General features: G+C 39.2%; 1 protein-coding gene across 6 annotated transcripts in view; it reads right to left on the minus strand.

Annotated features, from left to right (window-relative positions):
- Nucleotides 1-2454: 2454 nt before the first annotated feature.
- The window catches only part of AKT3 (AKT serine/threonine kinase 3), a 148467-nt gene continuing 126969 nt past the window's right edge, over nt 2455-23952 (minus strand). For all 6 annotated transcript variants that reach the window (XM_057414509.1, XM_057414513.1, XM_057414511.1 and 3 more), the window contains 4 exons: nt 19478-19692; nt 16739-16826; nt 6133-6235; nt 2455-3369 (listed from right to left, as the gene is read on the minus strand). In XM_057414509.1, coding sequence (XP_057270492.1) covers nt 3284-3369; nt 6133-6235; nt 16739-16826; nt 19478-19692 — 492 coding nt within the window. In that variant the 3' untranslated portion in view covers nt 2455-3283. The remainder of the gene's footprint in view (nt 3370-6132; nt 6236-16738; nt 16827-19477; nt 19693-23952) is intronic.

A 23952-nucleotide genomic window follows, 5' to 3' on the forward strand; every position in this document is an offset into this window, starting at 1 on the left:
AACTCTAAAGCTACAGGGAGGTAATTCAATTACCAATTTAGAGGTTTTTATTTAAATAAATACTTTACATTTCATGCTTGCCTGTAATGCACTACCAGGAGCAAGATAAGGAAATTCTACTGTAGACAGTACAAACAGTAGCAGCAAAGTGTGTACATTGAGGTGTAATATATAGACCCTGCAGTTAGTAAGGAAAGACCTTACTTTTGTACTCTAGGAGAAGCACATGGCCCCTGCAAGAACAGTCAGCTTGAAGAAGCCGCAAGTAAAGATGGAAAAAAAACGGAAAACAATACTGGAATAAATGTTCTTTAAGCGACAGGAATGTACTGGAAGATGGATTAGTGTGGAAAGCGAAGCTGTGTGCAAAACTGCCAAAATCCAAACAGAAATGACCTACTTCCTCCGAGATGGCTGCAGTACAAGGAGGGCATACTCTAGGTCATGGAAGTCAGTACAAGCTGGAGTCAAAGTCTGAAACGTACTGTGCTCCAAAGGCTCGCCAAGGTAACCGCCACCACCTCCCACCCAAATCCAACCACAACTGCAAACAGCAAAAGAAGAGCTTCAAGAGTTTCACGCGGCACTGCCTTTCTTTCATCCCCTTCTAACACTGGTAAGAGAGAGAACTCCCCAACCCTGGGCAGGACGAAGTGGCCACTGACTCTCTCTGTAGCATAAACTTGCTCAATGATGTTCTGGAAGGCAGACGGGTTTTTGAAATAGCTCACTGACAGGTATTTACTGCAAACCGCACTCTAGCTCACTACGCAATGGTGCGCTAGCCACAGGGCTGCTTCTGCACATGAGAAGCGGCTGGCCAGAGGCATGGCACTGGCTGGGCATTAGCTACAGGAGCCCTGTGTCAAGAAACTTATTGCTATTACAAGCTGACAACACAGGGGGAAAAACACAGGCATGTAACAGATTCTGAATCACCACAGTTTCAGTCTGTAAGCACGAGGTCTTTGCAGAAAACTCATTAATGCCCATCTGATTGATAAGTACTCAGTTACTTCAGTCAGTCACTCACTGCATCAGCGCGCAGACACCTCTATGCCTCCAGTGCCAAGCAGACCTGCAATGCATGCGCTGTGCTCCTCTCTCTGCAGAGGGATAATCTAATCCCTAGACGTGTTTAGTGTTATAAGGTGACAGAAGGAGATCTTATGTAGCTAGAATATACATCATGATATATTTCTGACTGATTATCCATCCATTACTAAAGAGAAAACACAAAACATGAATAACTCTAAATAAGTCTGTGTCTTTAGCTGCCTTGCTGAATGCCTGTCTGCCCCTTGACTGTCCCAGCAAATGCACTGCCAGCAGTGGGCTTCATGCTAGGGCACACAGCCTTCCGCATCAAGAGGCCAAGGCATCTGCAGAGGAGTATCTCTCTTCACAGACTCGTCTACTCATTCATACAACACAACCAGCAATACTCTGCGCTATCACAGTCTTCATGGGACCTAACATGATCCGAACGCAGAGATACTTCGAATGATAATCCCACAGAGTCAGGGGGTTTGGGTGTCGTTAGCAAGGATACGTGCGCGCTATCACCGCGCTGCCTAACGTCCCGACTCCTAGCACCAAAGGGTTTATTATTAAGATTATCATTGCTGAAGATCAAAGCTGAAGTTTATGCACATGTTTTTTTTTTAGAGACAGATCTTTGGAAATGAAAAGACCTTTTCCTATCAGTGGAGCGTTTCTCGTAATGCTTTAAATTCAATCAATCAGGTACCACAGTTACATGTAACATGATGGGTTTCGGGACTTTTTCGGTTGAGGGCAAACCCTCCTTGAGAATGGCTGATCCCAGAAATTTACTATTTTAATCATTAAAATAAAGTGCTTTTCTTGTAATCACGGTGATCTTGTTCAAATGCAATTCCTTCATACAGAACAGAAATTTGCTATTGTGCCATCAGCCTCTTACATCACATTTATGGAGCACAAGATGCAGTCTTTTTGTCTGCTTCTTTTTAACCCTTTGGCACATGAAGTTGGAATTCCTCACCTCCACTGCCAAATGATTAAACGACAGCATTCCTTTCATAAAAATCTGATTCTACGCAGTGTGTACAATTTCAGAGCCTTGTTAAAATTTCCACATGGGAGAAAAGTGCATTATTCCCTTCAGCTTGTACAGTCCTTCCATATAGTACAAAATTAACTGCTCTAAGCCTGTTCTATCTAAGATGTAGCAGCATTTGCAAACATGACACATACAATCCTTATCTCTAAAAATAAATACTACCGCAGTATAACCAAAAAAAACAACCAAAATAAAAAGACTGTTCAGAGTTAAACACCTGGAGAAAAAGCTACTTCACAACCTCAAAAGAAAAACGAGTAAGGCAAACACCTGTTTACCTTGGTGCACACATTTTGGTGAAAAGCAATACCATTATGCCTGTCTACATTCTTCAGCCATCAGAGGTGATGTATATCACGAAAGAAAAAGAAAAGCATGAGAAAGATGTTATCTGGTGCAAATTATAAGACCCCTTAAACTGCTGCTTTTATGCCTTCATTTCTTGCATGTATAATGTTTGATTCTCCATGATTGCACATGAACCTGGAAGTTCTAAGTGGCAGGCCGGGTGAGCCCAGCCCTTCTGCTTCTTCTGTAGTATCCAACAGTAATTAAAAAATAATATATATATATATATTTATATATATCAACAGTTTAAGTCCTTCTCGCAAACATTCCCCAAACAAATTCCAGCCAGATGTTAATGACAGAGACCTGCTTCAAGTAATGATATGCCTAACAAAAACCTTGCATATGTACATCACCACCCCTATGTTGCCTTGTTCTAACCAGCACAAACAGATGCAAGGAAAGGTTATAGACTAGTCTCTTTAGACTATTACATTTTTTATACATCTTCTCGAAGAAGATAAGCTGGACCAACATGTTTTTTGTTTAGCTTCCACTGTGAGGAGAAATAGATGACTACTTGTGCACAAGGTGTACATTGCTGAAGCCAAGTCATCTACTTTCAGAGAAACTGTTAGTAACTTCTTGACGTTGCTATTATACTGAGACTGTGGGCAGCAGCAACAGCGGGAGAGCGTAGTAGAGAAATTCTCCTATTTCATGCAAACCAAAATGGATTTTAGGTAGGTTTGGGAAAGCAACTTGTTCAATTTGGAATGGTCTCTGAAAGTGCCCCTGCTATCTTAAATAGTCTCTAGTACTGGTGGTGATGTTCAGGAACCATTTTCAGTGATAAACCTAAGATGACAGTGAAGCAGCAGAACAAAAAAGTTATTCTCGTCCACTTGCAGAGTAGGAAAACTGGGGGAAATGCGGCCGCCTCTCATTGTCCATGCAGTCCATACCATCCTCGTCATCTGTATTAAGGGAGAAGTTCAACATGTCATTCTTTTTGCAACAAAGTTTTATTATTCACCTGATACTCAGCACATCTTTCAGGGTTCAATGGCGAGGTTAAAGGCTCAAGTTGAAGCAAGACTTTAGTCATGTAAGCTTATGCTTACACGGTAGAGCGATGCTCCCTGGACGGACATCCTTTGAATAAGTCACCATCTATTTCAGGCTGGGTGGGTTGGTTGGTTTGTTTGTTTTATTATGACCATCACCTGAGAAATTCAATTATTACTACCCCTTCTAGGTTATTCAAAACAGGCCAGCACATCTAGTTTCCGGTAGCACAAAAGCTGATGGCTGATCAAAGCAGCCAGCTTCATTGGTTCTTAAGCTGAGTTCAGGAAATTATAATCTTATTTCAATATTCCTCCATTTTGAAGGGAATTAAAAGAAAAAATAGCTACAAAATGAACAGTTCATGCAGGTTCTATGGGTTTCAATTCTTACATATTATTTCTTAGTAAATTATTTTTACAGTATTTACTGGGATCAGAGGAAACATGGACTAAGCCAAATTCATAAATATTTTTATTTACATAATTCCTGCAGTGCCAATGGAAACCAGGCACCAGATGTTGTCTAACTCTGAGAATTTGGATCTACATTCTCACATGGATTTTTGTGCTTATCCTTAAAGACTCCTATTGAAACTGTTATTCTAAGAGTGTATTTATATGCAACCTTTCAGAATTATGTATCTTTTGTATCTTTATACACTCTACATCTAAAACCCTAGAGTTAACGCAGGTTGGAGCAATTGCTCTGATTAGGCCACCTGACTTCAACAGTGCCTCACAGTTCTGTAACTTCAAGTACAATCTCCCTTTCACACTGTTAATTTAAATTAGGTTAATGAACAGAGCCTGTTTTGTTATCAGTTTGATTGCTGTAGATAGAAGATAGTTTCACTATTCACTGAGCATGATTTGTAAAGCTTTGGTATCTGAATAACTGGTCTGAATGTTATAAAAATTATTTCTGCAACTATAAAAGATCTTTAGTTCAGCAGGAACTTTACCTTTCTGATACACAGTAACCAACCCAACCTAAAACACATTTCAACCCCCTCTTGCATAATCACAGCAGGCAGATATAATGCCATATTGTGCATAATACATTTACTTGTAGATTTTAAAATAAAATAATTTAAAACCATTTCCTGTTGCGGTACTCAGCAAATGGAAACCCCCGTGGTCCTCGAGCCACTGCAGCTCACTGAAAGCGGCAGCAGCTTTCCAGATCTACCTGGCACAAGAGAACTTCCACCTCTGTGCTGCCACCGATGCTGCTTACCGCAGCCTTGGGCAATGCAGCCCTGCCAGCTCTCTGGGAGGGCTTCCCCCAGCAGCAACGTGCAGCTGATCTCTGCACTGCTGCTGGGCATCACCCCCCATTATATTATTCTCGGGACTGGGGTGAGGTTGCAGCCCATGCCATGTTTCATTCTGCAGCAGCCAGACCACCACCAGAGGCCAGGGTCGGTACTTTAGGGAAGTCGGTCACTTTCCTGCATGGGTACTGATCACCTGCTCTGAATTCAGTAAATGTAAAGCTGAAGTCTTGGTAGCCTATCACATATTTTCTATTGCTTCAGCCTTCGAGGGATGAATAGCCATTCTCATTGCACATGTGACGTTTCAAGAGATCAGGACTTTATGATACGGAGTCAACAGACTCCAAGTTAATCCAAGTTTTAACAAAATTTGTTCAAATTACAAATATGACCAAATTCTTATCAAGATGAATGGGAGAAGAAAGGTGTATTTTTGTCACAGCAGGGAGACTTAAATGACTCTGTTTAAACACTGAAATGCAAAATCTAGAAAATACTCCAGATCTGTATGCCAACAGAAAACTGCAGCTAAGCCTGGGGATCCTAAAACACCAAAACATAAGCAGCTGTATGAAAGGGTAAACAACTTTAACTACAGCCTTTATAGTCCACCTTTGTGATCCTACTTTCCCATCCTCTGATAAAAAAAAAAAAAAAATCTCACTTATAAAGGAAATTCATTCAAGAACTCAGCAGCGAGATTTTAACTGCTCTGCCTTGGTAAGGAACTCTGTTAAGCTCCGGCTTAGCCGACTGGATCATGATTCTTGCGTATGTAGCAGAAGATGACAAAAACATAAACTATGGTGACATTACACTCACTCCAACAAGCAAACTGCAAGGCCCAGCAGAGCAGTTACATCTATACTGGGAACGTCTTTAAAAGCTCTGCTGAAGAACACGACTTTGATGGGAAAATTCATTTTCAGGTAACTGACACCTCCACTTTTTTTATTTTACCCCTTTTGTCTTCGAAGCATTTTAAAATATGTCCAACTCAGTGAACCTAGAACCCCCTGAAGCCACCAGCAGTGGCCAATGTGCTTAAAGCAGGGCCCATGCTCCAAGTACTTTGCTGAACTGGGACCTTGATGCCAACTAGCAAACATTTGAAGCCGGTGTTTTCTTTTATTTAAAATGACAACAAAACAAAAGCACACCAAAAGAATGCCCCCCAAACCCAACCCAGAGTGATCTAATATTCTAACCTTTGTAATTACTCCTCCTTTAAAAGAACACTGTCACTGAGAGTTACTCTTACATGCTTCCATATGAAGATTTTTATTTAGTAACAGTGAGGAGCTTTTCCATTCAAACAGAAAAAGCCCTTCTGCAGTGTTTTATTAGGAGTTTATTATCTTTAAATTAGGCTTACGTGTAATTTCTGACTTACATTTTTCAGGCGGTGTTATTGTAATAGTCTGAGCTGTAAATTCTTCATCAAAATACCTGGTGTCTGTCTCCGATGTCACTTGAGGTTTAAAAGGAGGTACAAGCTGAAAGGGACCAAGAAACAAAATTCAATTACTATACCTGAAACCAGCCAAATTAGTACCAGGATAACAAGTTTGTTCTTTTTCCCTACACCCAGATCAAACAAGTAGAGCGGCTGTCGATAGGCAGCTGAGTCTGTAACTTCTAGTAAGAGACAGAAGCCATTAGAGTCAATCCCAAAAATACTAGTTCAAAATCTAACTCATAGCACAACATGACTGAATTCCAAGTATCACTCTCATGTGACTTGCAGATAAATTCAGTTGCATAGAGATAATTACCTAGAAACTCTTCAGGCCATTCTATTTACCTGCATAAGTGTCAGAAACAGGCACTTCTAGGTACTTCATCACAACTGGGTAGTATAAACAGCTACGGCAAAAAGGACTACTCGGGGAGCATAGAAAGCATGATACCTTCTCTTGTTCTTATTTAAGAGTTAAGGCCTAGATCTGAACTTGCCTTTAGAAGAAATTACGATTGTGAAAATAAGTTTTATATTTGAAAAAAAGCCAGTTCATGCTTTAGTGGATCTAATTCTGCCCACTGCTTGCACCATACAGCGTGGTATTTCCCAACACCACATCACTAGTATTTGCTCACAGCTCGACTTCCTTGCCTCTCCTCTGAATCAGACTGGTTATATCTACCTTCTCCTCCAGAACAACCACCTACCGGCCAAAGATTTTAATGGGAAGGCATATTCAGTATGGAATATCACACTGCCTTGTGCCAGTCCACCCCAATGCAGCAGTTTAGTATGTATGGTATTGCAAATGGGGCAGAAGGGAAGAGGGGTAAAGGAGGGGACAACGTTTTGGTTTGTACCTTGAGCCCTTTGGTGTTAAATCCTCACATGCAATTTAAAATACAAATACACACCCTGAAGATAGCGTATCAATTTCCCTTTCTGTGTAACAGGTTACATTATGGCTCACTGATATTATCAGAGGTTGCCTGTGGTTTACACTGGTTTCATGTTATCTCTCAACTCCAAAACACCAACACCAAACAATTAATTCATGCATTTTCCCCACAGCAGAGGAAGTGAAACTGCTGTTCCACCCCCTTCTGTCCCTAGTTCAGTGCATCAGACACAACTTACAATACACAACACACACTGCAGAAACTCTTCTTCTTGATGATAATTTTTTACAATAGTAAGCATTTTCCTTATTTTACTATGCTCAATGCACAAGATTTGTTGGGGTTTTGGTTTGGGGGTTTCTAACAGGCTGGAGAGATCTGCATGAACTGGTGAGTGTTAGAAGCAGCTGTGCATCCCAGTGATAACCAAAGGAGGCTACACAATACACAAATAAAGCCATCCAAACAGAAAACCCTCTAGCCTGCCCTAGGAGGACTAGACTGTGCAAGTATGAAGATGCTCTTCACAGCATATCTCTATCCAGAAAACTATTCGTATCAATTCCTAACGCTTCATGGATTGGGATGAGACATAGAAGATTAAAATGCAGTAAACTGCATAAACAGGGCACTTAAACAGCAAGACAACAGGAAAATAAACAAAAGCTTGTGTAGGTGCATACACTCATATAAAAGCTCCCCATTTCTTTTCACCATTACAAACGCACCCACAAACTCCCATCATTCCCAAATCCAGGTTGAAAACTGCCACCCAGTTCTTTTCATGTTTTCCCTCTCACACAGGTTGTACTACACTGACAGCTGGTATTGTGAAAGCCTCCTTAGCTGGAGAAAGATGCCTTCACTGTACTCTGCAATATGAGAACCACACCAGAACACCAGTGGTTCTTTGGACACAGGACCAGATTCTGTCACCATTTCTCCCAGGATACACCTACAAGTCCTTCAGCATACCCTTCACATTCAACAGTTTGACTCTCTTCTCCCTTTGAGTACATACTAAGACATTGAGTACATACTCTATTTCATCTGATCCAAACTGTCAGTAACAGTCCAAGCAATTATTATGCAAAGATAAATCTATCACTTGAGTATACTTAACAGCACAATAAATATGATTAATACTTTTACAAAACTAAATTCATTTTTTCCTTACATACTCCTGAATGGGAAAGATACCACAGCAGAGGGTATCTGAAGTAAAGGTTTTGAGCACCATAGGATAAATTGTTTAAGGAGCTAACATACATAAACTCAACATCAGAATAATCTTCCAGGCATAAATCCAGTTACATTTAGCATCCAGAAACAAGTTGCTCTGTTTTAATGTACAAATCCCTGCACTTCTATGAAAACAATTTCTGTAAGTATTCAGCCATCCCATCAATTCTGCACTATTAAAAGATTTTCAAAGTCGTGCTTTCCCCCAGCAAAGTGGCCACACGATTCCTGCACACAAAGTTACTCCTGTGGAACATCCCACGCTGCTGGTTTTGTCACTTTTCTCTCTCAGAAAACACTCAGCTACAAAAAAAATATTACATGAAGCCAGGCACGGTACTCTACTCAAGGACACGTGCCCACCACTACACATCGTTTTAAAAGACACTTTCACAGTTCTCAGCAACAGAAGTAAACATTAGATAAACTCAGTATGAAGGAAACCCAAACCACTGGGTAACAGGCTCCTGACAATTTTACTGCCTCCTTGACTGCGACTGTTTTTCCAGATCAGAAAGGGGAAATGCCATTTCACAAGAATTAAAACTTCCATGTGAAAATAAAAGCTTAAGAAAAATGTTCTTGTTTTTCAGGTCAAGGACAAGGAGCAAGGTCTTTCCAATAGTGCAACACAGCAGAAAGTAGAACAAACCGCTCTTGCTCTGAAGTAAACCAGAGACCTTTCATGCTACAACTACTACGTGAAGAAAAGGAGAAAACACAGGCTCTGCAATCTTTAATGACTGTAAGTTAGGTCAAAGAAGTTAATTAAAAACAAATGGAAAGGCAGGGTAAGACCATAATATGCAGCAACTTATGAATCTGCAATTGGAGAGGAAAAAGGTAAGGCATTAGATGGCAAGTTTCTTCCTCAAAAATTTACTGGCTAATTACTGGTATTCTCAGTAATCAAACCACAGAACCCTGTGGTTTGATTTTTGTTTTGTTGGTTTGTTCGCGGAGTTTCTTGTGCACTGAAGCAATGGGCCTCACGACAGGTTTAGATCACCTCCCTTGTGGTTATGAAAACACTTCAAAAACTTTATTTCAGAAAGAGCAGCACAGCTCTAAATGACTCCTAATAATTACAGTAATAATTTCACATATGAAAAGCACTATTAAAAGAAAATTCATCAATCACAGGTGATGGGATGAAGCTGGTGCTCCAATTTGATGCTCAGTAACTAGGCTTAATAGAAAACTGTTTATCGGTAACATCCAGTAAGTAAGTCAGCTGATGAAACTTCCAGCTATGGCAGAAGTTTGGCTGTCTGGGGCACCGAAACAGGTAAAACCCAAAACTTCAGGCTATAACCCAAGAAGGAACCCGATGCAAATTTATGTCACTGGTGTTTTAGGATTCATCCATCTTACAGCAGTAACTTTCATATCCTGGACACTGAAGGCAGTGGGAAACTTCAGTGACTGCGGTAACAAACCATGCAGCCCTGTGGCTCCCCACAACAACTTACACTGGTGTTTATACAAGCTATAACCTCACATACACCAACCATCCCCTGCAGCCTATGGGAAAGAGGAAATGGTAGCTGAGATCAAGACACACAGATACAACTCAACAGAGAGCTGCTGAAGGGTTTCTTAATTCTTTCCATACACTTTGCCTCCCTCCCTCACAGTATCATTCCCAACAGCCCAGCCGTGAGGATAGCCAGAACAGGGGATTGTTCCTTTCCATCTGCTCTACCCCAGCTACACTAAACCAACTGTGGCTGCAGTCTTGTGGACATGCCACTCCAGACTCCTCATCTGCCACCAAAGGAACATGTCCCTCTCCCCCAAGGAAAGTCTTTCTCTGACCTTCATATAATTGTTGAGACACCCACAAGGCACACTCCCAGTTCTAATGGGAGAATCTCCAAGATAATTCTTGTCAAGGAACTGGCACACAGAGCTTGGGCATCACCTCCAGAATTAGAGAAATGCACTAACAAATCCTTTTCTAACAACCTTTCAGGCAAAGCAGAAGCACAGCGTATGGTATAAATGATGCATGCAAGTGTACACCGAGGGATATGGTACTTCAACACCACATTCAGAAGACTGGGGACAGAACCATTCAAGACAGATTTTGTAAACCATGTCACCAACACACGAGGCCATGATAAAGAAACTTGGCGACCATCTTGCTGGAGGAGTGGCACCTTTGTTCATTAATTGTCAGGTTATCCTGAAAAACAGAAAGTAAAATCTCCACAAATTTCAGCTGTAATAAAACAGTCAGAAAGACAAATAAGGTACAACTGCTGCAAACAGCCACTTAGACTGATGCCAAACCTGAGTTTCCCTATACAGCCCAAGGGTCATTTGAACTTTAATTACAAAGAACAAAACACCCAACATTAACTACAGTTCTGATGATCACAACATGAAGATGCCCCTCTATTGCCAGTGGCATTTCATGCTCGGTGCCACAAGGAAATGGCATCCAGCCGCTACTGCCACAGCTTTTATCTACTTCTGACCTCAGAAGTCAGAAAGTCCAAGAGTAACGTGAGCATTGCAAGGCACACCCCATAACCTGCTCCAGAAGAAGTAAGATGAGCTTTTGCTAAGCACAGGCCTTGTCTGTCTGTGAGAGAAGCATGCTGCTCAGTCCCAGCTGCCGAGCCTTAGTATGGGACGATTTCCATCTTCTAGTGGCCTGTGCAAATTCAGGTGGAAGATTCTAGAATCAGACAGGAGACTGCACCTCCAGCATGAATGATTTACTCAAAGCACCAGAAATACAGATTTTCTGCATTCATGTATTACACACACACATATACATGGATACGTATGTGTGTGTACAAATAAAGAAATAAAAGTCTAAATTCTGTGTGAGTTAAGAGTTGATGTTCAAGACAAAAAGCATTTCACACCCATCTGTCAAGCTGAATCTGCCCCAGCCATTTCCAAGGCTTGATGTTAGAAATGACAGCAGAAGCAATATCGAATTCTTAGTGTCTTTATTATTTCTAGTGAATGGCATTTCCATTTGGAATCCATCACAAGCAGCATGTGAGAAACACCACTGGTTTTCTACAGCTTAGGATCTGGGAAACCCGCCACCCATGTCTCTGGGGAAGGAAAGGGGCAGGTACAGTACCTGATTGTTACCATCACATAGAGATGAACAGACAGGCTCTGTCCGACACCTTGAGCTTTCTCACATTTACTCACAAATACTTCAGTATGAGAGAAAATATGTTACATTATTTGCTCAGAGATAATCTGACAGGAATCATTTGTCTTGGTGCGGTATAGGAAGTGGCTGAAACTACTTCAAAGTAACTGTGCTGCACTTGATCTTCCAAATGAAAAATATGATGCTTAAGAACATCAATCTGATCTTCCTTCTCCTTTTAATGTAAAGAGAATTTTCCTTCCAACAAACTCAGAATTAACACTGCCATAAGAATCTCATCCACCAACAGACTGCAGCTGCATAGTATTCTGAGATAAAGTGTGAAAGGAAGAGAAGCAGCTATACACCACCCCCACTGAATGATGCATTTAAATAAACAAGATAACTAGATTATAATCTCAAAACTCCCAAACACACTAATTCTTTATGTGTCATATAAATATAAAAGAGTAAGCACTGTTCTTCAATTTCAGGTTTTATTCTGGAGGAGTAACTATTTGAATCTTACTTATGGTTCAACTTCAGTATGACATTCCAAGTTGTCTGATTTCAAAAACAATCTCTGCTGCATCCCAACTGATATGCCTCTTCTTTATTAATAAATTACAATGTATTAGATGAATTCTGCTTTTCTTACATGTACTTTGAAAATCTATTATAAAAATAACTACAACACAGTTATTTCAGTAAAGCCTTGTACTGTCACCATATGCTATATTTAGGCAATTTCCCTCCAGTTTATTATTGAAGGCTGATGTATGTCAAAAACAGTGTCAAGTCTTACAGTCTTTCTGACTATGAAAGTTAATGACTTGATGTCCAGACATCAAACTTTCATCTACCTTAAACTTTTCTGAAGAACCAAACCTGCAAAGTTGTTATTTTCTAGAATTAAACAGAAGAGACAGATCAGCCAAATCAGAATGGTGGGAAAAATAAAGTGTACTGTGAGAAGAGAATGGGGTTACATCAGTGAAATACACTTTCGTATTTACACACACTTCTGCTCAGCTGGAAGTGCTAAAAGAACGTCACAGTTCACAGGCAGACTTCCCAAATCAAATAAAAAGTATTTGTATCAACAAACCAGCTAACTTACTACACGATGTTCCAAGTAAACAGTCTATTCACACATAAACTGAAATCCAGTAACTTACAAAGCATGCTGCTAGGACACTGCATGTGGTTGTCCTAGGCAGGGGAGGAGGAAAGGCTGGGATTTCAGTGGTGGAATGACTCACGGCACAAATGCACAGCAAGGCAGGCTTCAGCAGGGGGTTTTGCCCATGGACAAACTGTTTTCCAAGTGATAACATGCTGGTATCACGGACAGAGAGAAACCACATTCCCAGGACTACAGCAACAATTGAAGAATCAGACACCATTATGTATATTTTCCTCCCTGTAAATTTAAGCAGCTAGGGGAAAGGGTGGTAATCAACCACTAGGTCTGCCCCATATAGTTTGAAGTGTCACTGGAAACACAATGAAAAGATCAGACTGGTTAGCAGTTCTCTGATCTTTTTACTACTTCGCATGGCAACAACACAAAAGCAAGTAATGAGGGTCATTTCTGCAGGCTTTGTTGCACTGCAGGTATTTGTACAAAAATAGTAAGACTCAAATAGCAACAGCCTAAAACCAGATGTTGGTATTTTCCTATTTCCCTCATTTTCTCTCCTTCCAATACGAAAGTACCTCAACATGCATTTCAGATTATAGTTATATTGCAGATTTTGCCAGGCCTGAACCCAGGCTTCAACCAGGGGATTTCATCATCTGCTGTTGTTCTGTCTTAAGTAAAGCAGAGGTAAGGAAAGGTAAGGAACAGCTCCTTGCAGCTGTCAGACTCCATGCCGAAAGTCGCAGCCTCCACACAGAGGAGTGTGCCTGCAGCCAAGTCAGACAACCCAGCTTTAACCATAACCGACACTTGTCCCTACTCCCTTCCCAGTGCTAACTAATAAATATGTTAGCACTCCCTAATTTGCTTCAGAAACAATCAGAAATCAAAAGGATAGATCTGCATCTCAGCCCAAATTCCCATATGGTTTCTTTCTTCTTTCATCCGTATTACATGCAGTAGGAAACCCAGGCTTCGCTACATGGGCTGGATCTCCTTTGCCATGACTCTACCTAAGGGCTTCAAGCTTCAATCCTGAAGGCATACCCAAATTGCTATCTTTACACTAATGCCCATGTGTTTTTTGCTCAGTGAAAGACCCTAGACAGAACATCCAACTACTTAAGAACATTTCTGCAATCCAAATAAAAATAAGCTAAAACAATTCCTAAATGAGTAACAGAGAAATTTTTAAAGCTTCCCGATCCTAGCTAAAAATAAAGCAAATATTTTATTTAGAGGTATATGGGGTTTTGAAGTCTTCAGAGTTTGCCAAACTATTCAATTTCTCATACCCAGGCACAGAGCTAAAAACTCATCAGGGCTGAGATGATCACAGGAAGAACCTGGCACAGGCTGCTCTCTTTCATATGCCCTCATGGTTTTTCTGCCAAAAATAAATATATCTGATCACAAATGCTAACTACTATACATTTTTCATTTAAAGGCAACGACCTTCTCTGCTCCAGCGTGCCCATACAATGTTTTATTGTCATTGTGTAGTATCAGATTTGTTTAACTCGTTAGCAGTATCAGAGAGCTAATAATTCCATTTGACCATTTGGATCATTTACCCTACAGAGCTACTGTTTATTGCATGAAATACTCTTAAGTTTACAGATCTATAATTGTGTCTCTAATCACACCAGTAAAGCGATAACCTAGTAAGCACAGAGATGTACTAACCCTAATCTCTAGCAAAAAAATGCTACAATTTGTGGCACAGGAGCAGAGTGTGCACATGTACTAAACCATCCCCCAGCAACTACTTGGAACACAAATGATTTTTTGGTTTCCATTACTCTGAATATGAACTTCAGTTCTTTCATTGCTAACAGCAACACACTCCTGAAATGCAGCCAGAAAATTATGGTTTCATAGTGCATAAACCTCAGACAAGAATACTGTGAAATATTTTTACTATGCAAATAATTATATCAACTATCAATTTCATCAAGTGACCCTACTGCTGAAGACTATACTACTAATAATAAACAGCAACAGAAGCAAGCATAGAATAAATCTATTTGAAAATCAAATTTTTTGGATGCACATTCCTCACGAGTTATTTTAGAATACCAAAACCTCAAAAATATTCATATAAGCATTCTAATAAACATACTCAGTGAAAGTTCATTAACCTTATTATTATGTTTCAAGTTTGTATTTCAGAGCAGTTTTACTCCTTGCATACTTCAGAACTGGTAAGACTGTGTGTGCAGAAAGAACAATTGGGTATTTTAACCAATCAGACAAATGGCTTTGTAATGGGAACAAAACTATTTCTTAATTAAACAGAAAAGCATACTGTCAGAAGACATCTTCACGAGCTATTTTTCCATAAAGAATACATGGTGTGCCAGGACTGCAGAAAAACAATTCTATGATCCTTGAAGTTAACTGTTCAGCTGAGGAAATTCAACTGATTTTTTTACTAGCAAATTTAGTTTCTCAAAGGAACAACAGACAGAGTAAACAATGAATGACTACAATTTCTCCTGTTATAACACTCTAATAAGCCATATCCACCTCCACGAGTATAAAAACAAAATACCTGCAATTACATATATTTATATAATTTATTTTAATGCCTGCAATATACCCCCTTTGATTTTAATAGCTCAGAGTAAGTTCTTGACTGAAAGACATTTGCCGTGGTCGTATGGAAAGACTCAAAATACTTGTTTAAAAATTAAGAGTATCTGTATTTTCCTAACTAAACATAATGTTGAGTGTAGAATTGAGAATTCTATTTCTAATGTAGAATAATTAAGAAATCTTTCTCAACAGAGCAAGAGTAATGTAACAGCTTTTTCTTTCTCACCCACTCCTAGCACATTGCAATCCAATTGATTTTAGTGGGGTTTTTACAAACTCTAAAGGTCCTCAACTTGTATTTTTAGATTTTATCCTCAAAGTGCTTTCCTCCAATGTCCTTAAATAACCAGCCAGTGGTTGAGCTCATAAAGAACCTGATTATTATACTTGTTCTGATTATTTATTTTAGAGTTTCCTGAAACCTCATGATACTGCCAGGGAAAAATCACACTTGTACCAAGTAACTTCAGAGTACCATATTTTGTATCATCATATCCAGGCTCCTATTTCAATTCCGGTATTTGTCAGAGAAGTACCACACCAACAACCACACATTTTCAAAATTCCAGTTCAACAACAACTGAAAAAACAGTTTGTATCATTGACGTTGTAGCATAAACATATTCTGCTCCTTCGTATGTCTTCCATTTTCCTTTTATTTGAACAAAGCAAAAAAAAGGAGAAAAATCTATCTTTTAAAATTACACAAGCTCAACTGACAGATTAACAATGTAAAACAGTTGGGGTATATAAAAAAAAGACTTTATCAAAATAGAAGGGGTTTATAGCAACAAGTAAATTCTTACACAAGTACTGAGATAAAATCGGCTTCTGTATATAAAACAACTTAAGTCAAATTGAGTTTCACTACTGAGTAAGATAAATTCATTTTCTAAAATCATCCCCAAAGTGTTGATCATTACAGGAACAGGACCGGGTTTAGAGAAAACTGTTCCAATTGAATTCCCAGTACTTGCTTTCTCCACAAGCTGTTTTGGCTCAGTGTTTTAATGCTATTTTAATTTTCTTAGATATCTCTTTAAAAATCAGTTTGAAAAAGATTTCTTCTTAAACACAAACAATCAGAAACCAGGGTTTTGCTGTGAGTCCCTTCCAATGACTTAATCTCCCTATTTCCGTAAAATAGCTTTTCAATAAAAGGCAGAAATAAAAAGACAGTTCAGGACAAACTTCAATTCCATGTTCTGCCATTATCTTGAGACACTTACTTTTCTCTTGAAGGCCCAGGAAGAAAAAAGGAAAGGAAAAAATCCGGACATTTACATAATAAAATAAAATAATCTTTGCTGAGTTTAAGTAGGGTTTCAAAATTTATTTTTGTTCCACTGGAAAATTGTTACTAAAACCCAAAAGATTAAGTAAGCACACCTAGTTCAGAACAATTATGCATTTGTATTAACACAAAAAGTTGCAAAGAAAAACACTAACTTCAGAGAGCAGCAGTCCTATGACTATTCATGGAAACCACTTTGCAGAAGCCAGATTATTCAATGTCATGTAAAGACATACCTTCTTATCATACACATCTTGCCAGTTTACTCCAGCAAAGAAACTATGACGCATGATTTCTTTTGCATCATCTGGGCCTCCACCAAGTCTGAAGAGAGTGGAAAAGAGATCATATTAAACAAGCATTTCTCCAAAGGAAGATTAGTTATTGTAATGGTTGGAAAAGTGACTACCTGGGAACAATTCTCACCCTCTTAATGTGTAATTCTCACCTATTTAATACGAATTCAGGTGATCTGATAGCAGAAGTATCTATGCCATGGTCTATTCTGTTTGATTATTCCAACTACAGTGCTCATTACTGTCCATGATAAGCTTTTTTAATAATTCATTCATTTTAAAAACATACTTAAGTTTGGTTTTCTTGAAAGACCAACTGATTTCCTGGCACTACTAAAAACCAAAACCAACCCAACAATGCTGACATAAAATTTTGCCAAGGAGGTGCCAGGCACTGAATCAGTAATGACTCACACATCATTTTTATACAGTGTTCACTGCTGTTGCATCTGGGTGCTGTAACAATTAACCAATTACCATAAAATAGTCTCAATCTGAGTCAATTAGTATAAATTAATAAATTGTAGGCCTGCTGAGAAGGTTATTTAAGGGCCATTGTAAATAACCACAATACTCACTATGGCCCACAGCTTGCCGAAGCCAGACTGTCTGGTAAATCATCCTAGGAACTGAATTCCACCTACTTTGGGTGAACTTGCCCAAGGTGATCTGAGCTCGACAAAGTGGCCACTGCTGCCAAAACAGGGTCCCACCCCTGCCTATACCTCTCCCTTCTCACTTGCATCCACAGCATCATTCCCACTGATGACTCTGAGCTGAGTCAGCTCACTTACTTAGAAGAAATCTAACCCAGCAATGAGAAAACAAGACAGAACTGTCAGGTTTTTGTTTCATTAGTAAGTTAAATTTGATTAAACAAGTTTAGTGAGCATCCCTGAGCTGCTGGTGGTGGCCAAGAAAGAACCACACATCCAGTAAAGGGAATCTCTGCCCCTTTTAACAGCACGTGGACTCTCACCACCGCTCTGCTCTCATCTAACTTCTTCCTGAGACTGGCTCTCCTACTGGACTAACAGAAAGAAACTGCAACAGGAAAAAAAGCTCCTCTTAACTGAATAAGCAGCCCATGTATATTAAATATGGACAAGAAGAGTGACACAAGCAATCTGTCCTTCAGTAAAAGGCACTGCTAAAGACATAAAGAGAAATTTTTAAAGCAACCTTTTAAGTAAGACAGATTTCTCTCTAAAGCATATATTGCAAGAAGCAATAATTCCCACAAGTAAGGAAAAAAAAATGAATTTGTGTTGGTACTACCCTGCTGCCAAATTACAAAAGTATTCTGGAATACTCAGTCCTGCAGAGACTGGGTGTAAAGTTATTTCCAAGCTGTATTCCTCTTTGTTTCTCAATTACTTATTGTAAAATTCACTACATCTCCGCAAAGTATTCCAGTTAGCCTGCAGTCTCCAGACTTCTCTCATTATCTTCCCATCCAGCTGCTCAGAGAAAAGCTGAGCTTCAGTTAACCTGTGGGCTCCCACTCTATTTAGCATCAGCTAGAATAAGAACTTGAATGTGAATAAGCTTGTAAATGTCTCTAATAAACATTACTGTCTGCAAAGATTAATTACAAAGGACTATCTTTTAAATTCTAAAGGTTTATATATTTGATGGGTCAGATTGTTTGGAGGTTAAAAATGCATTAGGGGTTGCTACAGGCGCAAATTTTTACTTTACTCTCCATGTATTTAGCTGGTTGGTCACAGTTTGCTTTTAGTGCACACGGTAAATTCAGTTAAACTGGCATTGCTGGGCAGCAGCAGGAAGGCTGACTACTTGTGCTGTCCTTCCTGGCTGCTGCACTTGGCTGCATTCAGGCAAATCCCTTGGAGTGACACAGCAACATGCCCACTACTAAAAACTTTTTGAGAACAAACTGAGGATGCAAGAGGACTAAAGAAGAGACAGACAGACAGAAGAATGCCTGCAGCCTTAAAACATGCCAAGAGACTTGAAAACACAACAGAGGGACTGGGGAAGAAAGGGGACCTACAGACAAATCTTACTGATTTACAAAGACAGAGATTTAGTTCAGAACCACAGGGGACTAGACGCTGCTGGTCCAGTGCAGAAACCACTGGAAAATGGTTCTCCTAGGCAACAATCCCAGAGGCAAATGCCCAACACAAAAGGGCACAGGCAGGAGCTACGTGACACTTGCTTTCAAACCACTATATTTAAATTCCACTCAGATATATATTTTTAATGTTACTAGTTTACGTGGTCTAATATATGATTTATGTGCCCTAATGAAATTTAGTCTATACATGTCTTCTAGCATGATCACTTCCAAAAAAAGGCACTGCAGTCCCCATGAGACACTACAGCAAACTCGGAGTTAAATCACACTCTGCAAAATGATTGAGAGCTCTCCCTTTGTTCCAGTACACAATCTAAACCTGAAAAGATCCCTGTGAATGACTAAGAAAGTGTTCTTTTCCACGTGATTTTTCCCCTTTTGCTCATTAAACTCACTTTGTATATTTTTGCTGTATTGAAAAAGTGGAAAGCTGAGACTGTATGGATGCATATGGCCTTTTCCTGTGACTGAGAGGTCCCTCTGTCAGGAAGGCCAGGAATCATGGGCCTATTTTTACATTACCCAGTATAACTAGAGTATTTATGGTGCCAGTATACCCAAATAATTTCACTTACCGCTTATTTGGATCCTTTATCAGTAGGCCTGATAGTAATGATTTTGCATCTGCAGACAGAGTTCGAGGAAATTTTATGTCCTCCATTAGTATCAGTTCAAATAGTTTCTCATGATCTTGGTTGTAGAATGGTAGTCTTCCACACATCATCTCATACATGACAACTCCTAATCCCCACCAGTCCACTGCACGACCATAGTCATTATCTTCCAACACCTAAGACAGAAACCAAAACCAGCTGTAAGACATGCACTATTTCAGACGTGATCTTTTCTGTCTATTTGACACATCTCATTATGAATGTGTTTCCAAGAGTTTATTTTCACAGTGTGCTACAAGAATTCCAAGAACGAGGCTCAATACATGCAATTGCAGTACTGACACACCTGAGCTCTATGAAATTCCAGGCATATTGCTAAAAGCAAAATAAAAAATTTAGGATGACTTGCTCAAAACGATCATGACTGCATTTTCCCCTTTCTTATGTCCTCTATCATCCCCTTTATAGTGTGCACAACTTTAGGAAGAGACACTATCTATGGGTACTACTGCCTCAGTTAGAATTCTTCTGGAAGAAGAAGCGTATCATCTCCTTGCTCAGTCGCTTCTTTTCTCTTTACCCCACCTGTAAGAAAATAAAGCCTCAAATTTAGAAACACTTTAATCTTACTAAGACAAGCTTAGCTTCTTTATGATCTTTGTTTATACTAAAAGTCCTCAATGCGTTTCTCCTGACAGTTTCATTATATTCCATGAAATAGTCCAAACAGCTGGCCTGCTTTAATGCAAAGAAATATGACAATGTTTACTATGATATTATGTTTATATGACAGTATACAATTACAGAAACATGGGAATGTTTGTATCATTTGTTAACATAGTGTCTCCAATGCTGTGTATCTAAAAACAACATACTCTACAGTCCTCCTTCCAGCAGCCTCAGAGAATTGGAAGAAGGAATCTAAAGAGTGTGTCTTAACCTTAATACACCTCCATATTACATTGTAGAAATGGAGACAACAGCAGCACACACCCATAATGAAACCATAAGCAATAAGGAAACTGGAGGCTACTGAATATATACACATATAATTCCAATTTCTTGAATTTCTAGCAGATCATACCCTTTCATTTTGAAAAGAACCAAGTCAGAAGTTAATAAATGGTAACAGAAGGCAAGACAATTGTATGTGCTAAATAGCCAATATCTGCTGCAGAGGCAAAAACCTTAAACAAGAAATCAGACTTAAATAATAAACAGTAAGAAAGCGAAAAGAAATAATTAATAGAGTTGGACTATACTTATAAAGAATTAAACAATTCAGCATAAAGACTTATTTCTACATCACTAAAAGACGGCTTCCGGAAGGCAACACATAACTGATTTAAAAATAAATCTAAGAAAGCAACAACAAACTAATCCTTAGAAAACAGAATACTTCTACAACACGCAGACACACGCCATCACCACCACAGATACAAACTGTGAGCAGACAAATAGGAACAGTCATTTAGATATATAGTATTGAAAATCTGGCAATGTGTAGCAAAGTCTTCAGGCTTTAATGAACAAGGCCACCTCTAACAGATCAGAAGCCTTTTGCTACGAGTAAACCTTTTGCTACAATCTTGTGATTGTCTAAAAAGTGTAAGAGGACTGCCAGTAATTTCCTCTGAAGCAGGGACAGACAAAGCCTTTGCCCATCTGGGGACATTAAGTGGCTGTGACCACACCATAGGACACATGCACTACTCTCACCAGTCCTAATGAAGGTATCAAGTCCGTTTTTTCTGCCTCCCCATTTTCTCCCCCAGTAAATCCAAGCCTGCTTTGAAGTATCTGGTACATGCTACTAGCAGAAACAAAATGCTACCTGATCTAGTATGGCAATTTTGACAATCCCACAACTATTAATGCATTCATGTTCTTAGTCTTCCCTGTCCTTAAGGATTAGTAGTAGAAACATGATGAAAAGAAGTATATTAAAAATCCCTCTTGTGTATATAAGACTAAAAAATCATAAATATTAACACATTAACACATACTATTTACAACTGTGCCAAAACAGACTCGTTACATCATTCATATTTTCAAATAGAGGGTGAAATTTTGGGAAGTGTAAAATACAACAAATTATCTGAATAAGTACATATGACAAAACTAAAATAACTCTTGCATTTTAAAATTAATTAAATGTTTTATGAGTTCGAACATATTGCAAGCTATTTGCTGAAAAACTGTATATGGAATCTGTGACACTTGTCTTTAAATCACCGTTTCTTGTGCCACAGAATAAAAACATTCTATATTTTTCTCCTACACCTATTAGCACTGTTACTATTTCTCCTATCTGTACAGTTAGCTACTCTTTTCCTTTGCAGCTAGTAAAATACATAAAACTGAAGGCAGTGGTAGATTCTTTTAACAAGTAAGTTGAGGTGTGGTTTGCATGTGCGATTTATAAAAGAAGTCAATGGGAAGATAAAACATAAGCAAGGCAAATCACACAGCTAGTAGCTAAAGCAAACTGTATCTGTGGCTTTCCCTAATTTATGCAGGACTTTACCTAATAATAATAAAAAGTACGAGAAACCTTTTGCTGCATTCCCACAACAGCAACAAAACAGTGGTACAAAGAAAGAGCCAAATGTGATTTTTAACCTCTTTTTACATAAAATCATAAAAAAGCATAAAAGCTGGATTAACTGCCTCCCGAACCCACATAGCACCAGCCGGGTTCTCATCCCCAGCTGGCAAAACTGGCAACTCTTTATTTTTGTTTAAATACCTGGTTTGCAGCCAGCCAGACAAGCAAGAGCATCAAAAGGGTTTCATTTAGGCAAAAGGAAAACAGCCTGAAAATAGTGTAAATAAAGCAAAAGGCATCGCAACTTATTTTAATATAAGTGCAATAAAATTGTACGTAATGTATTCACAATAAATACACACTAGCATTTTCTTTAAGTAATTTCTGCATCTCATGGTGTTAAGAAACTACAGGATTTGTAGACCGTGACAAATCAATGGAAGTGCAGGAGTCCAGCAGCTCCTATAACTAAATCCATACAGTTAGGGCAGGCATGAGAGCATGACAATACACGCTGCCCTAGCATTACAGAACCCTTTCCAAACAGATCTTGGATTTGAGGGATTTGTTTTTAATTACAAAGAACATAGGTCAAGAAAGCTCCAACTCAGTGCTAAAATGAACATGACACATAGCTTCAGGCTTTGTACCTATGAATAATTCAGGTTTTTGCCTGCCATGAAGTGGATATTTGCTTTTAGAAATACCTTCCTTTGGCTGTGAGGACCAAGAGAAAACTGGATGTCCCTCCAGTATTTGTGGAGTATTCCTCTATATAAGGGGTACCAGCTTAAGCACCTGGCCAGGCACAGACAACAGTGGAAAGTCTGATGTCCTGTACTTTGTATGCTGCCCTTAAAAGCTACCATCATCATCTCCAGCCAATTCTTGTCCCTCCCCTTTAAGATTCCACAAATCTGTGTTTAAGCAAATACACTGTCCTAACAACTCAGTCCCTTCAAAGTCACAGCGGGAAAGGCAGCAAGCCCACCAAAACCATCATAAAAAGCAGAAGTGCAACCACTCTGGAATCTACAGAAAGAGCAGCTACACCAAGTACATACTCCAGCCAGGTGAGTTTTCATGAAGTAAAGATGAAGTTACCCGCTTTCTTTCACAGAATTTGTTTAGTCACGTCATTCAGATATATGACTTCTTTCTTCACCTGCTTCACACACCTGGGGCTCCAAAATCCCAAGGCACCTCGTCAAGATCTACCTGCGGTTTTAGGACATGAGAGCTCCAGCATGATGTGACATCAGTGCGTGGATAACATCACTCATCCCTGTTTTACACCTCACATCATCACTGTACCCAAGTGGCTTTCAAGTGCTGAGTAAAGCAGGAGGTGGGCTGACTGCAGTTCAGTCTGGATGATACCATAGTATATGGGAAATAAAATTCAAAAGATAACCATAATTTTTATTACTTGAGGGAATCTTACTCCATTTGGGTTTAGGGCTCTAGTGCAAGAACTGGTTCTTTCAGAGGCAGTATCAGCCTAACTCACACTCTTGGTTCTTTTCCCTTACCACATCTTCCCTTACCTTAACAAAACTATGTAACAGGCATCTGCTTACAGGCATATGCAGGTATTTCAGTGTTTTTGTGGATGTTTATAGGTGTTAGACATTAGTTTCAGCTGTGGGAAAACTATTTATTTACCTTAAAACTTTCATTTATATTGTGGTCAAAAGGCAACTCAGCTTTATTCAGTTTACTGAGACAGCATAAAATAGCCAGCTCTAACAAGGGAAAACAAAGTATTCCCTAATGACTCCACTGCCTGCACACTTTGAGGTTTCTGAGGAGTATCACCGGCAATGACCATGTACATGATGGGATAGTGCTTCACACACAGAGCAAATACCATCAGGACCTACATATT

This window comes from Pezoporus wallicus, unplaced genomic scaffold, assembly GCF_028554395.1.
Source record: "Pezoporus wallicus isolate ANWC-B61680 ecotype Strahan unplaced genomic scaffold, APGP_CSIRO_Pwel_v1 contig_8042, whole genome shotgun sequence".
NCBI classification, from domain to species: domain Eukaryota; kingdom Metazoa; phylum Chordata; class Aves; order Psittaciformes; family Psittacidae; genus Pezoporus; species Pezoporus wallicus.